Raw genomic sequence first — 15362 nt, forward strand, 5'->3', positions numbered from 1 at the left:
CTTAGGCACATAGCCTTGAGTGCTTTGTCATAATGAAATAAACCAAACCTCATGTGTAACGTAAGTAATAGCCAGATTCTTTAGAAAATTCTCTCAAAGGGCATCCTTCCGTTAGGACTATAGTCATGTCCGTTTTGCCTTAATCAACCTAAACTAACCCTTAACTTAAAATAACATAACCTAAACTAACCCTTAAAAATTTTTTTAAAAATAAATGAATAAACTCTGAGTTTAGATTAAATCATTTTATTAACTATGATTAGGAATTCTTTTTATTGATCTCTTCATTTGGACATCAATAAAATTAGTTTTAAGTTAGTATTCTAATGACAAAAAATGCGCGGCGATTCGAGTTTTTTAATCGCGATTTTTTTTCCTTGAATCTTGGCGAAAATATGCGAAGATTCACAGAATTATGCACGATCATATTCAACTGAAAATCCGAATTTCGAATTTTATATTTCATATTTTGCAAAACTTTAATGAACTTTTAACAAATTCAACGATTTGAAAGCGAGCAGTGGCAACACTGTATAGTAAAAAATTTCATCTCTAGCGTGCGATACTCTCTATCGGAAATTCTGAAGATATGCTGCTTTTAAATTCTTCGTAATTTTGCTGTTGAATCGAATTTTAAATGGCCAAGTACGTGATATTTAAAAAATAAAGTAAACACACAAAACGTTAATAATAAAAAGATTTGTAAATTTACAAAAATTAATTAAATTTGTAATTGTAAATTTGTAATTTGTAGAGTTCCTCACTTTGTACTTCTAAGTTTATGTCGGAAGTGAAGAATCTTAAGAACTGATAAGTGAATAATCGAACTGGTAAGTTCGGGTGACAAGAAACAACAAGATAGAAGGATTAACCCTTTATTATTCCAATAAGATTCAACAAAACTCCGCCTGGGAGTGTACAAACAAAGCCCTCACTTGGGCTTGAACTTAAGAGACTAAGAATTAAACTAAAACTAAGATTAACTAAGGAAATCTAGCCGAAGCTATCAAGATTCAAATCGAGTTGGCCCCTTAACTTATTTGACTACGAAGCTTAGCAAGGGCTTGAGTACAGCCGAGCGTAAAAACAGCTTTGAGAGAGAGAGTGGCCAAAAAGGCAGGCGCGCGTAAATCAGAACTCTGATTTTCTCTGCCTCTGTAAGTAACTTCGTGGTTTAAATACCGCTCCTCCTTATTAAATATTCAGCAAGATTCCAAAACTACGTTCTGGCCGGACGTAGTTGAAGTTAAGAATTTGACAGAAAAGGAACTTTAACTTCAAATTTAACTGTTAATAAAATTAACATAATCCTTACAAATTGTAATTTTGTAATTGATTGTAATTCCATCGTAAAAAGAAAACTGAATATTGATATGATGAACTGAGAAAAGACTGGAGGAAAAAAAAAAAGAAAAGAAAAGAAAATGTATGCCAACAACTTAACACTGCATCAGGAATTCTAAAATAATACTTCTATACTGCTTTTAAAATTTTCGTAATTTTGCTGTTGAATTATATATGGCGTAAGTGCGAACAAAATAATGCTTAATAATAAAGCTGGGGAAAAAAAAAAAAAGCGGTTAGTAGGAGTGAGGGTCAGCATAAAACCTTTAACAAAACCTTTTGGGTGACCATTAAGATCTTAAATCCTTCACATTTCTATACTTTTTTAAATTTGGTTTTTATTATTATTATTATTTACGTAAAAGAACTTTTTGTAACTGTTATATGTCAGAAATCTGAATTTAATTTATTGAACTTTATGTAAAGTAAAATAATATAAAAAGTAAATAAATAAACTTACAATCTGAAAGCTTCAGACTATTATCAAATACCTGAATGAAGTGTTTAGCTCTAAAATTAGTTTAAATAATTAAAAAATGTAAGACATTAAAAAGCATGAGAAACTTAGCAATTTTGTTCCTCTTCTTAAAATAAAAATATTATTTGCTGAAGCCATTTTTATATAACGAAATCTTCATTTTTGAATACAACTAAAACTCACAAAGAATTTTAGTTTTAAGAATTTATTTCTGCATTATATTACAAACAGAAAAATATAAAAAATATTTAAAAGAAATATCACCTTTTGAACACAATTAAAAACAGAAACATAGAAGTTTACGCATTACTACAATTTTTTTTCTGAGCGCAGACGATAGCGTATAGGAGGTATAACAACGATAGCGTATAAAAGAAGCAATTGTGTAATCATTCTATTATAAGGTCTTAGAACCTATTTTATGTATGACACTTATTATATAAAATAACACTTATTGGAAAATTATGTTAAAAAGTAAAAGGAAGATGATTTTTTTAAGTAATCAACGTGCAATATATTGAAAACATACTTATACGAATGAAAGACCTTATCAAGTCCACTGCCGGCACAGTTATTTATCGCGGACACAATTTTACAGCAACGTGAAAACAATAAACACCTGGAAGTTGTTTTTCTTCCACATGTTAAAACACTAAAATGCTTTTTATAAAAACGCGTTAAAACAAAGACTTGTAAATTCCATAACAGTGGGGGAGGGTTACTCACAAAGGCTAATATAATATTATTACACTGTCACTTGGAAATATACGATATAGCTAACTGCAGCAACATGGTTAAGATTTCTTGCTGCAATAAGCTATAAATAATATTGATACCTGCAAAAAAATTATTTATAACAGAAAATAAATTTTTTATATGTTCTAATTTTAATGAAATATTCTTTTTTGCATATATAACTTTCACGAATAAATATTTGGAATCTGACTAGCCAAATTATAGAAATCATTATAATTAATTGAGAAAATATTTATCATTGCTTCTTAAGATCTAAAATTTTCTGCTAAGATCTAAACAGTAGCAACGACATGCAAATCTTTACTATGACCTGTAAATTATAGTGCCAAACTAAATAATTCGTTAAAACTCCCCAAACTCCACCTTTAAAACAATTAAATTTAAAGAACAGTTATAAACAACAGAAACAATCACTCATCACCTACTTCTTATTCTGTACTTAACAAAGACCAGAACAAATGAGAAAGTGATACACAAGCAAGATAACAACAATTTTTTTAAATAGCAAGAATGAAAAGGAATGTGTTTTTATAACACCTACGTTAATTTTCAAAGAGAGAGAGAGAGAAAAAAAAAAGCAAAAAGGAGGAGGCGGGAAAATAAAAAATTACAGAAATCTCTTTCCCCTTACACTGCGATAATTACAATCAAAATACATTCAATTTGTAATAGGAGGCCTTTTAAATTCTGAAATTCATGAATTAATCAAGGAAATTACATCAGCTCAACAAACCTGTTTCTAAAAATGCAATTAAGATACTTATTTAAAAATGCACAAAATTAATATAAAGTGATTACTTACCCGAAGATTTAGTTGGAGAATATCCTTTCTGTGGCATATACTTTCGATGTGGGCTTGTGGAGCTTTCTGCCCCTTTCTGCTCATATAGAATCGTTATACCCGGGTAGTGTCCGTTATTATTGGGTGAGAAAGGTGGAGGGCTTCTGCCCATAATGTCTGGAGACGTTACACTGGTAACCACCGGGGAAGTGATATAGTTAGTTACCTCATCCGCCCCGCTGCTGACCACTGCAGCGGGTCGAATGTTTGTAACCACCGGCTCATAACCGGGGTTGTATTCCTTTTTGATACTGTGGTGGAATGTGCTGACCGGTTCGGCCATTGGAGCGACAGGGTCAAAGAAAGTTTTCTTTTCGTCAAAGATACTTATCCCAAAGTCTGTTGTTGAGCCCGGATCGAAACCCAAGTCTGTTATGTGGTCCTCATGAGGGGCCTGATGGCCCTGGGGGCTGACCACCGTGGAGGTGACCGAAGAACCAAAATCTTCCCCCGTGCCACATTCTTCGACTTTGATGAAAATGTCCATAGCAAAACAAAAGAACGGTAGTGTCTTTAATTTCGAGTGATTTAAGTCACAGTGCTTCTACAATCGCAGATTATACCTGCCGTTCATTATACCAGCAGTTTACAACATTAAAATATTTCTTGTTTCCAGTCACTAGTTTAGTCACACAACTGCTAATTCATCTATTGATACTGTGGAATGTATAAGCACAAGCTTCCCATTTAAGTATGAATTATCATAAAAATCACCGTTCCTTCGTTTAACAGCTGTTGCTATCTTTGCATCAACATCATCAATTTCACAAAATGTCTTATAATTACACTAAAAATATTACAAAATATAGATCGGGTCATACAGCAGAAATGATTGACCACAAATCACGAACAAAGAGCTCACATATAATTAACTTTTATCAAATAATTTAAATCAAATAGCATACTAGTATCGGTTCCAGGCAAGAATAGGATGTAAACAAATAACTCTATGTACAGTCGTGTCGCCTGCAGGAATGTGAAATGTTTCAAAATAGTAAGGCAATGAACAATAACAATACCCGATAATTTAAAAGTTTGAGCACGAGGCTAGCTAGGAATTCATACAAATCGTACCTGAGTGTATTTGTTGTGTAGAGAGGATTCGATGAATTAGTAAAATTCCTGCTAAATTAATCCACATTTGTCGACAAAGAGGCACTGTTTGATGTATAATGTCCAACGAGGCAGAAATTCAAGTTCATTCGCTCCCGAAAGATACGGCATCGGCCACTGTTATGGAGGGCCTGGTGTCATTGACCTCAGGAACAGATTCCAAATTCCGCAACAGGTAGCATCAGTTCTTCCGAGCGGCATGCAGCTTATCGTTTCGGTGGAGCAAGCTGTTCCACCAAGGCCAGAATTTACTAGGATCCGATCCGGGAAGAAGACCATGCAGTGGACTTGACCATCAAAAAGCGAGGTTCGCTACGAGGAAACGAAAAACTTTCACGACCGGGACGGAGAAAGGGAGCGGGACAACTTTCCCTCGTGAGACCCAACCGGCAAGTGCGGCTGCCGATCCTGTTTACCTGTCAGGTCAACGAACCAGGTAGAACCAGCGCAAAGCCGAACCTGTCCTAACCCCCCTACAGGTAAAGCTGCAGTGCCTACACCATGACCAAAAAACCGGTGGATTTTTCCACTGCAGTTGCTGGGTCGCTTACTTTTCCCAACCAGTTCTCGCGATCTCTGAGAAGTACCGTTACAGAGCTAATGTCTTGCCCCCCTTGCTTATTATCCGCAAACGCGTCCATCGCTGAAAGAAAGTTCTTTTTTTCATCTCTATGACTATTCTTCTCTTCTTTCTTCTTTAAACGCTTACTTTATTCCGTTGTTGTTTATTTATTGGCGCACTTACTTAAAAGAAGAGTACACGGTTTTTCTCAAAATACAGGTTCATAGTTGGGTTTGACGCATGCTTGCTTCGTGGTGGTAAGCGATGACGGCCTATCTTTTTAAGTGGGGGTGGTTACTTAACGTGTCACGTTTTCGTTTTTATCTTTGTATTTTGTATTATTTTCGCTCTTTTCTTCCGATTCAGGAAAATAATTTCAAGGTCCGCCGCGTCTCACGGAAGCTTTTTTTTTTTTTTTTAATTTCAAGTTCATCATGAATTGAAGAAAAGGTAACAATCGAATAAGCCGCTGTTACACAGATTGTAATTCTGCCATCGTTAATTAAGCAGTTCCTAGTGTAAACACCCTACCAATGACGCTGCGTAAAAAGCAACGTTTGCTGCAACTTTTGTCTCTAATATTTTTATCAATGATTACGCAAAAGATTCCTATACAATTTAGATTATGCGCATTTTATTTGCGTTGCACATGCAGAATGATGATGATGATGATGATAATAATTATAACAAATAGAAATAAATAAATATTAAAAAAAAGAAAGAAAGAAAGAAAAATAAATGATTAAAAGTATAAATAAAATATAAATAAATAAATATTTAAAAAAAAAGAAAGAAAAATAAATGATTAAAAGTATAAATAAAATATAAATAAATAAATAAAATAACTACAATTTTGAAGATTTCAGAATAGTCTCACACTTTAAAAAAGGCAATTTCAATAAATTAATAAAAAAATAGTTTGTTAAAAGTTTTTAAAAAACTGCAGTCTTTTTCACTCTATTACACCTGCCTAAATATTATCCGCAGATACAGTGAGTCATAAAAGCATTAAGGCTCAGCAGGCTTTCAGACACTTTTGAAAAAATAATTCAATACTTAATTTAATGAAATACATGCCATATCTTAGGGGGGAAATGAAATATATACATTTCTTGCATATAAACGAAATATTAAGGGTTAAAAAAGTATTGTGGCTCATAAACAGATTAAAAAGAAAAATAAAAACTCTAAAAATTGCTTTAATTATGTTCTCTGCCTTCTTTCCTTTATATAACTTCACGATTCTTCCAGAAATGAATTTCACGAGATTTTGACATAAACTTCCTTCGATAATTTCCCACTCTTTAGTTAGTTTACCTTTAGTTCATTTCTAAGTTTCAATTTATTAACTTTTTCTTGCAAATGATCCTAAATACGCTCAGCAGTACTGAGATCTGGACTCTTCCACAAGTGTTTTGATGGCACATGGGTAATTATATAAAATCTACAACACTGGTACTCAACCTTTTTTTGCTCCATGCATCCCTCTCACCACTACTAGACGATCATACCCCCCAATACCCAAACACGGAAAAATATATAAACATTTGCTTAAATTTAGACTATTTTTAATGAGTTTTACAAATTAAACATGAAAAAGTATGCAAAATGTTACTAAATACCAAAACTTGAATTAAGTAGTTTTCTTTTTTGTATTTATAAAATAAAACTAATTTAACAGGGAAATAAGAGGCTAACCGTATCCTCTTTCTGAAACTATGAAATTCCTCCTAGGGGAAATTCTCCCCTCTGGTTTCAGAACTCCTGATCTAAATTTTACAGATACGATCACCATTCTAATGAAGTGTTGGTACTCATGTGTTATCGCAATCACCTTAGTCGTCAAATTTTCAGCATGTGGCCAAACTCTGGAAACCATGCGCATAACGATTCTTCAAGCAACCATGCTCATAAGAATCCTTCAGTCAAGCAAAGTTAGTTTTAACATGACAATCTGCCCATTCTTTGTGCTCTCTGGTTTCAAGTTTTGTTTTAAAATACTCGAATATTACGTTAAGTTTATTTATTTTGCCACCAGTCGAATCTAGCTATTATAAGCCACAAGTACTCATACAGTCAAAGATCATCTAGCTACTTTCACCATGTTTTATTGAAGAGATAAGAGTCTTCATCTGAAGTTCAGCAATGGGTTTTCGCCATTTGCTTTTCATCACTCTAAAAAATACCGAATTTACCTTCATCCACAAATATAACCCAATTCCCAAAAATCTTGAGGGTTTTTTATATAGATTTTAGTGAACTTTAATTGCCCTTTGCTTCGCTTTACTAAGAAACAGTTTTCTTCAAACCATTTGCTCATGAAAGGTTGGATCTTCTAATTTTAGTATATTTAATATAGTAATATTTCTAATAGTTTTTGCTTTAGTAGACTTGTTAAATATTTATTGGGCTTCTAAAGTCACTTTCACTGCACTAATTTTAGGATTACAAATAATCACTCACTTTTCTTCACTACTCATTGGATGCCTTGTTCGCGGTTTGTTTTGAATCAAATTTATCTTAGGTAATTCGAAATTACATTGAAATAATTTAAGTTTGCTCACATCAAAAGAAATCTCAAAATTTTTTCTTCCAAAGAAGCTCCTTTACCTTAAACTTCATCTCTTCTAAGTTTAAAATCCTTTTCCCATGTGTTTCACGAGAGAAGTTTGCTAGAATTGGCTCCTTATAACATTTGTACCTCAACATCCCAATAACTTTAGCTTAATTTCATATTTAAAAACAATATATTTAAAATATCTCATTTATTTCTTAGTTTTATGCGAAGTTATTTATTTAAATTTTTAATCATTAAATTCTCGAAATCATCTTATGTTCGAATGTTTTTTTGAATCGCTATTATGCATTTAACTTAATGCTTCCAGCAAGAAAAAAACACATATTCGTCAACAATTCATTTCGGCAGTGACAAAATTGTTCTAAACATTAGAAATATATCTCTTAAGTCAGTTATTACAATAAACAAAGAACAAAAGATAATGGCACATTTGTAAAACTTTTGGTACTTACATGTTATTGCAATCACATTAGAAGTCGCCAGATTTTCGGAATATGCCAAGTTCTGGCAACCACGCGCTTTAACAATCCTTCAGTCAAACAGCGTCGTCATTTTCGCATGAGTTCTTTTTGTTGTATTCCAATGGCTTTTATAAATAAATCTTTATATTTTATGCCTTAATTTTAGAATATGCTCTTCCAGAATATAGAATATGCTCCTATTCCTGGTGACCGAGTGGAGAAAGCTCAACCATTGGAGGTAAGTGGCGTAGATTTTGCTGGCCCTTTGTATTTGAAAGATGGTACAAAAGTGTATATCTCATTGTTTACCTGTGCAGTGACTCAAGGAATCCATTTAGAATTGTTATCAAATTTAAGTACAGAGTGTTTCATTTAAGCATTGTGTAGATTTTTTGCACGTAGAGGTATTTATTCTGATAATGCTACGACCTTTAAAACTTCTGATCGTGAATTAAAATATTTGTATAAATTGTGTAAAGATGAAAAGATTTTTAAATTTCCTTGGGAATAATGGGTTTGAATGGAAATTTATTGTATAAGGTGCTCCTTCGTGGGGTGGATTCTGGGAACGTTTGATAAGATCTGGAAAAACTTGTTTAAAACATATCTTAGGTAAAGCTTTTTTATATTGTTAAGAACTGTATCCTGTTTTATTTGAATTTGAAGCTGTTATTAATTCTAGACCTACAACCTATGCATAGAATGAACCAAATGAGCCTGATTCTCTTTTACCATCTCATTATATAACTGGATCTAGATTAACTGTTTTACTTGAATCTAAACTAAAATCTACAAGATCTCAGTTGATTAAAAGATGGAAGCATAGACAATTATTATTACAGCATTTTTGGAAAAGGTTTTATAAATAATATTTGTTAGAATTAAGATCAGTCATGTTTTCAAAAACTCCAAAGAATTCTCCCGTGTTTAAAATTAATGATGTTGTACTTGTACGAGAAGATAATGTGAAACGCTGTAACTGGAAGTTAGGTAGGATTAAAGAATTATTTCACGGAAAAGATGGCAGAATTAGATCTTATGAGATTCAGTTGGATATGGGTGTTGTTAGAAGACCAACTGAAAGACTTTATAATCTTGAAGTTCAGTAAAATTGATGCATCCGTTTACGGATGCATGGGGGGGAGTGTTAAATATAAGTTTGTGATTATTATCCTCCGATCGCCAATAGATGGCAGTAGTGTTTATAAAAAGAAACTGTGATGTCATAAATATGTATATGTATCAGTTCGTCTTTGGTGTTCGTCAATAAACGTTGTGTGGAATAACGCTCTGTGTTTATTAATTTACATTTGATCCAGTCTGATTTATTAGAGATTTACATATATTTTGTTTAAAGGGAGGTATACCCTCGTGGAGGACTTACTAAGGGAAACTGGCTCGTATACACGTTACCACATAGAGAAAACCCCGAAAACGTCCATGCAACCAGCTGATCCGCCGTGATTCAAACCCCAGACCGAACTACCACTGTTCAATATGGGTACTAGGCACTTAATTCGAAAATTTCCGCAGCGCAATACGTATAAAATAAATTATTAACACTCGATAAATTTAAATGCAATTCACAAAAATCTCACGCTGAGCACGAGGTAAACTAGCCGGCCCGTCACTATCGAAAGAAGGCTTCCCTGCTGCAGCGAGTAACATCATTAGTGAAGGAACTAATAGGCAAAACAAACTTTCCTCGAGATACCGCGTCCATCTGAGTCTGATAGACTTCTTGAAGACTGTTTAGATAAAATGATGATTGTGAATTCTATTCCAAAAAAGTCTCTTCTCGGAACAACAATTATATCAATTCGTGTTTTAATAGGTTGAAAAATATATGCTACGTGCAGGTTGATTAAGTAAAATTAGCATTGTGAACAAGTGATAACTCGGATTCCAAAGTGTCAAATATTTCAAAAACAAACAAAAAAAAAAAAAAAAAAAAAAAAAAAAAAATTATTCGAAATAAGTATTTTGCAGTTTCGTGCTTTTGACATGGTGGAAAAGCTATATGTTTTTTGTAGGTTGATTAAGCAAAATAATAATCTTCAACAAGTATTGTTTAATAAATTGAATAATTAATTACACAAGCATATTAAAATAGATTATAATAAATGGAAGTGTTATATAATTCTAAAATATTATGGAAGCATTAGGCCCAGAAAAGGTACTGTTGCTTTCTTCCTTCACAGAAGATGAGGTAGTGGGGTAGCGATCATTTCCGCATAAGGGTGTTTCCCAAATTTCGGATCGTGTCGTGGGCTGAGTTCTATAGAGTGCATTCGAACAACCAACCCTTCTTTCGACACTTCCCTTCTCTGAAATCACACACGCCTCGCAGACAAATAAAAGCCTTTTTTTTAAAGAAGACAAAGTCGTTGCTCTAAGATCACGACAAGTATCTTATTTAGGTACTGATGAACTTGGAATTGGTAAACTGTGACTGAGACGAAGAAAACTGAAACGGAGGTAACACCATCTAAGGCTAATTAAGCTTAAGACACAAATGCATTACAATTTAACTGATACAATCAATGGTAATTATTATGAATTTCTGATGGTTTTGAGCGGTTTTATTTAGCTACATTTCTCCATTTGTTCCTTCTTTAAGGTCAAAGCATGAATTAATTCTTAAAGTTTTTTTTTTCGAAATTTATCACACGTAGACGTTTGTAATAACAAAATAACATTCCACAACGATTTCTTTCACAATTCTATATCGATATATTCTTATTTAATGCTAAATTTTTCTTATACATCCCCGCTTAAAGATTAAGCTAAATGTCGCAGGATTTCGATCTCTGTAACATCAGATAGAGCGGAGAATAACGTTTAAAATGAAGTCCCCCCCAGAGCCTCTAACGTTATTAATGCCAATTCTTGACGGTTTTACAGCAGTCGTTGAGTTTCTTAACTATTGTGCAATTGTTGACAATGATGAAATTTTATATCAACGATTTAATCCGGTGTTGTTGGCAGCTCTCGGATTTAAAATGATGAGACTAGATTTTTAATAAATGCATTAAGAAGTAAAATACAGTAAACCTTCTTTAACACGACCACCCATGATTCCCGTAGATTCTGGACTGCTGTGGAAGTGGTTCTTTTACACAATGATTTTCAATACTGATATTTATTTATATTCTTAAGAAACTGAGAATGTGACGAGATGGTTCACAGTATGTGTTTTATCAGCCACAACAGCCTTGCTCATATGTACTGACTAAAACTAAAATCACGAGATGACCATCTAAGAAATGTATTAGGACATAAAGAGAATTTCAAGTAATAATAGAGATCCCAATTATTTTGTATCAGTCGTACGTGGAATGGCAATCGCGTTACAATGTATAACGACGCAGCTGCAATCAGCTATAGCTATCATAGAAATTAAGTATCCATTTTTATTTCTGAACATGAATAATTCTTTACAAACACATTTTTTCCTTGTTGATACAAAACTAGGGGTGCTATACGTGCTACACAATTTTATATGTGCAATTACGTCTTAAATAATGGAGAATACAGATAAGCGAAGAGACGTGGGTTAATTAAGCATGAAGAAAAGAGCTATTGCTAATTAAGTTAATTACAGCCACCAAGCCGGGATAGTAGTTAATGACTCTGACTGCATTATCGAAAGGCCCGCGTTCGAATCCCGGAAAAGGCATGGCTGTTTATAAATGTATAGTGTCTGTGCGGCGTGGGGACACTCTAAATGTTAGGCGAGCCGAAAGTCCTCTCGAGAGGTTGGTCGTACGGGAAGAGAGGTGAAAGATCCTCGAACCCGTCACCCCCGGGGTGCTCTCCTTTAAAATTGGGGGTGGAACTCAGCAAGGTCGTACTGTCACCTGTTTGATGTCCAAGGCTGTTACCAACTACAAGCACAATCTTGCCTCTTTGGCACGATGAATTTCGTGGGCTTGCACTGATATCAGACAAACGAGATTAGTCATAACAACAACAAAAGTTAACTACTTGTTCCAATTCAGTTAGTAATTTGTTAATGATTTTCTTCATAGTTTTATATCTTACGCATATAACTCGAGAGCAAGGAGACGGTGCTAACGAAAGCAGTCAATGGAGGCCGCAAATATGAATATATATATATAGAGAGAGAGGAGGGAAAGAGAGTAATTATTATTCAATTCATATTCGATTTCCTTTGAAAATGTTGGTCATTTCTAGGAATTCGATGATTTTATTTTTAGTCACATGTAATCAACAATGTTACGATAGTTAGTTTCTAGAGGGTTCAGTTAAAAATTGTGTAACTTAAAAAAAAAACTATATAACTATTTTAATTAAATTATACAAAGAAATTCAGGTGAGAAAACAGTAAAAACGGCAATTTAACGCGTTAAACATGTAGCTGAAAAACATTTTGGACTAGGAACGGTTTAAACAGCACCCTACGAAGCAATTTTTTTCGGCATACTAAAACAAACTGTGAAAGTTAAAAAAAAGAGACTATAATACTTCGTATTTTTTAATAAATAACTGTATCATAATACCTCTTAGACTAAGGATTACAAGACTAAGGATTACATTTAACAAGTGTGCTTTTATTAAAACTCTACAATAGAAAAATCATGAATTGTTTTCTTAAAATCAAATTACATCCATTCCAAATGTCAATCCGCTTCGCTTCAAAATTACGACAGTGAGAACTCGTTAACTGGTCACCAGACATTAAGTCACCTTGCTTATTTAGGTCCCGACCAAATCCCTTTTTGTAGAATGTATACTCGTTATTACGTTTACTTTTAAAATGTTACCAGCAGCTTTCAACTCACATTCAGACTCATACTGTGAAGATACTCATTCGTCAGAAGGAAAAGAAATTTCTTTTTTGTCCCAAAATTTTTCTCCATGTTTTGCTACGTTCCTACCCTTCAGAAAGCCATTAAATCCATTTGCATTTGTTAATGAAAAGGACAAACAGACGCCAGCTATTCAATTTCCTATGCAGGCAGATACAGATGTTTTATAAATCCATGTTATTGTTGTTATTGTTGTCTCTTATTGTTTAGCTCCCAAATAAAAGATGAACTTGTTTTCACATTCAGATAAATTCTTGGTCGATTTCTTAAAAGAAAATTAGTATGTAGTTCATCGGGGGGGGGAGGGCGAAGAAACATATTTTGCAACTGTGTCACGATTATTCATTATTTCAAAAGCTGCCACATGGATGACGAAGGCTCCAGATAATAAGCACTTTTATTCCTACTTCGTCCCACACAGATTACTGTCAAAGCCAAAGAGAATATGAAAAATGTGGAATGTCCAAAGCAGTATGTGCTCCAAACACAATATTCTAAGAACGTTGTTGAATAATATTCTTCCGTTAAAGCTGAATGATCGCTGACGGAAACAAATGACGGAAAGTTCGGAAGCTGAACTTTTCAAAAAGCTGAAGAAGCGCTTAAATGGCTCAGAAATACCAGTACCAAAAATGTGGCCCCTATCGCGAATCATCTTGAAAAAAAAAAAAAAAAAAAAAAAAAGCATTTGAAATAGCAATTTGAATCCAATAATTTTTAGCAGTTATGGTTGAACTGAGGGATTCAAACTGTTTGACGTATACTCATGTCGCCATCATCAGTTCTCCTAATTAGAGCCTCAGCTAGAGCAAGTCCATGAAATTTTACGAGTAGCATAGCCAAGAGGCAAGGGATGGCTGACAGCAGGAATTTTTCCTATTCCATTCCAGTTTTGATGGATTAATTACCGGGGGACGGATCCGAGGGTCTCTTACCCCTCTTTTCCTACCAACAACTTCTCCAACAGGCCCAACAACATTTTAAGTGCTTTTATGCCGCAAAGAAATTGCACGCTTACAAGCAACCATTTCAATACTTATACTCAATCATTTCTCTGAAATTCAAAAGGCGTCCATATACTTACGGTTTATAGCTTATGAAATGAATCAAATGAGGGTATGCGTTTAACACACGATGCATTTGATCCGTTATACTTTTTAGTAAATATACACGTATTCAAACGTTTATACGCTCTTTAACGGGGGGTGGAAAAATAATTTTTAAAAAGTCGTGTAATGCATGACGTCAGAAACATCATCTGTGGATTATAATGACGCTGCAAATAATCAAACGTTTTCAGCTGATATACATATATGTATGTGAACGATAAAAAAATGTGTAAATCAAATTTTTAACTTTTTAATAAAATTGGTAAGAGATCTCCAAATTTTGTTTTTCTAATAAAAATTTTATTTTAATTTTAAAATTGCTTTTTTAATCAATTTGCAATAGTACAACTTTTCTGTTTAGTTTGGCTGCTCCCTTTTCCACTCTAAAGATAGTAACAGTTTATAATACGAGTAAATCGTTTTGAACTGCGCCATTTCGAAATAATCCACGCCATACGATTCTCGCATAACTCTAGTGACTTCGCATAACTAAAATGTCATATAACTGACTTAGGCAGTTATATGACATTTTAGCCGATAATGATTTCGAACATAAAATTAATACTAATCAATAGAAACAATGCATAACTGAAATTAAATATGAACTTAGCTTTCATCTTGGATACATCGTATTCTCTTAATCGCTTCCAACCTGCCGACCTGCTTGCTCTCTGCTGCTGCACTTTTATTTACACTATTGAAAAGAATTGTTACGAAGTTGTAAAAAGGCAGAAATGTGATCAGAAACAGAAGTTTAGATTGCACCCATTAAGCGATTTACATTAAGGATCGTACCAATTTATACTCAGGATGTGCTTTTAAAGAAATAAAAAGAATTGTTCAATTGGTCATATTTGCAATTATCTCCGTCTTTTCTTAAATTACAGTTACTATTTTATTAGGTTTTTTCCATCAGCCATGACTGTAACTGCTATTTTATGCATCTCCATGTGAACACCATCTAAATTATATATATATATATGTATGTATGCAATGTTGTCGGAAAAATGTTGTTAAATGTTCATTAGATGTTGATCCATAATGAATAGTAAACTTGGCAGCCAAGGCAGCTTAAATATTCAATTTTATTTAAATTGCCATTTGTGGCCACAATTCGCTTGCCACTCTAATCGTGCCTCTTTCAAAACATGTACAATTTTGACAGCTTTGCGGTAAGATGAGAATCAGCAAGTATCATTCTACCTTCGCTGAAGAGCAGACGATAAGCGCGTAGTTATCGCGTAGTTCGCTGAAGAGCAGACGATAAGCGCGTAGTTTTAGTTAAGCT

General features: G+C 33.6%; 1 protein-coding gene across 3 annotated transcripts in view; it reads right to left on the minus strand.

Moving 5' to 3' along the window:
• LOC118180988 (ecdysone-induced protein 78C-like) overlaps positions 1 to 15362 on the minus strand; it is a 279666-nt gene that overhangs the window by 160105 nt on the left and 104199 nt on the right. Inside the window, exon 1 of one of the 3 annotated variants that reach the window (XM_035350067.2) lies at positions 3381 to 4985. The exons of 1 other annotated variant lie outside the window; for it this stretch is intronic. In XM_035350067.2, coding sequence (XP_035205958.1) covers positions 3381 to 3906 — 526 coding nt within the window. In that variant the 5' untranslated portion in view covers positions 3907 to 4985. Of the gene's footprint in view, positions 1 to 3380; positions 4986 to 15362 lie in introns of those variants that run through there. One more of the 3 variants, XM_035350068.2, reaches the window with a different exon arrangement.

This window comes from Stegodyphus dumicola, chromosome 2 (genome assembly GCF_044657685.1).
Source record: "Stegodyphus dumicola isolate Sdum_Otavi_A_Nest chromosome 2, ASM4465768v1".
NCBI classification, from domain to species: Eukaryota; Metazoa; Arthropoda; class Arachnida; order Araneae; family Eresidae; genus Stegodyphus; species Stegodyphus dumicola.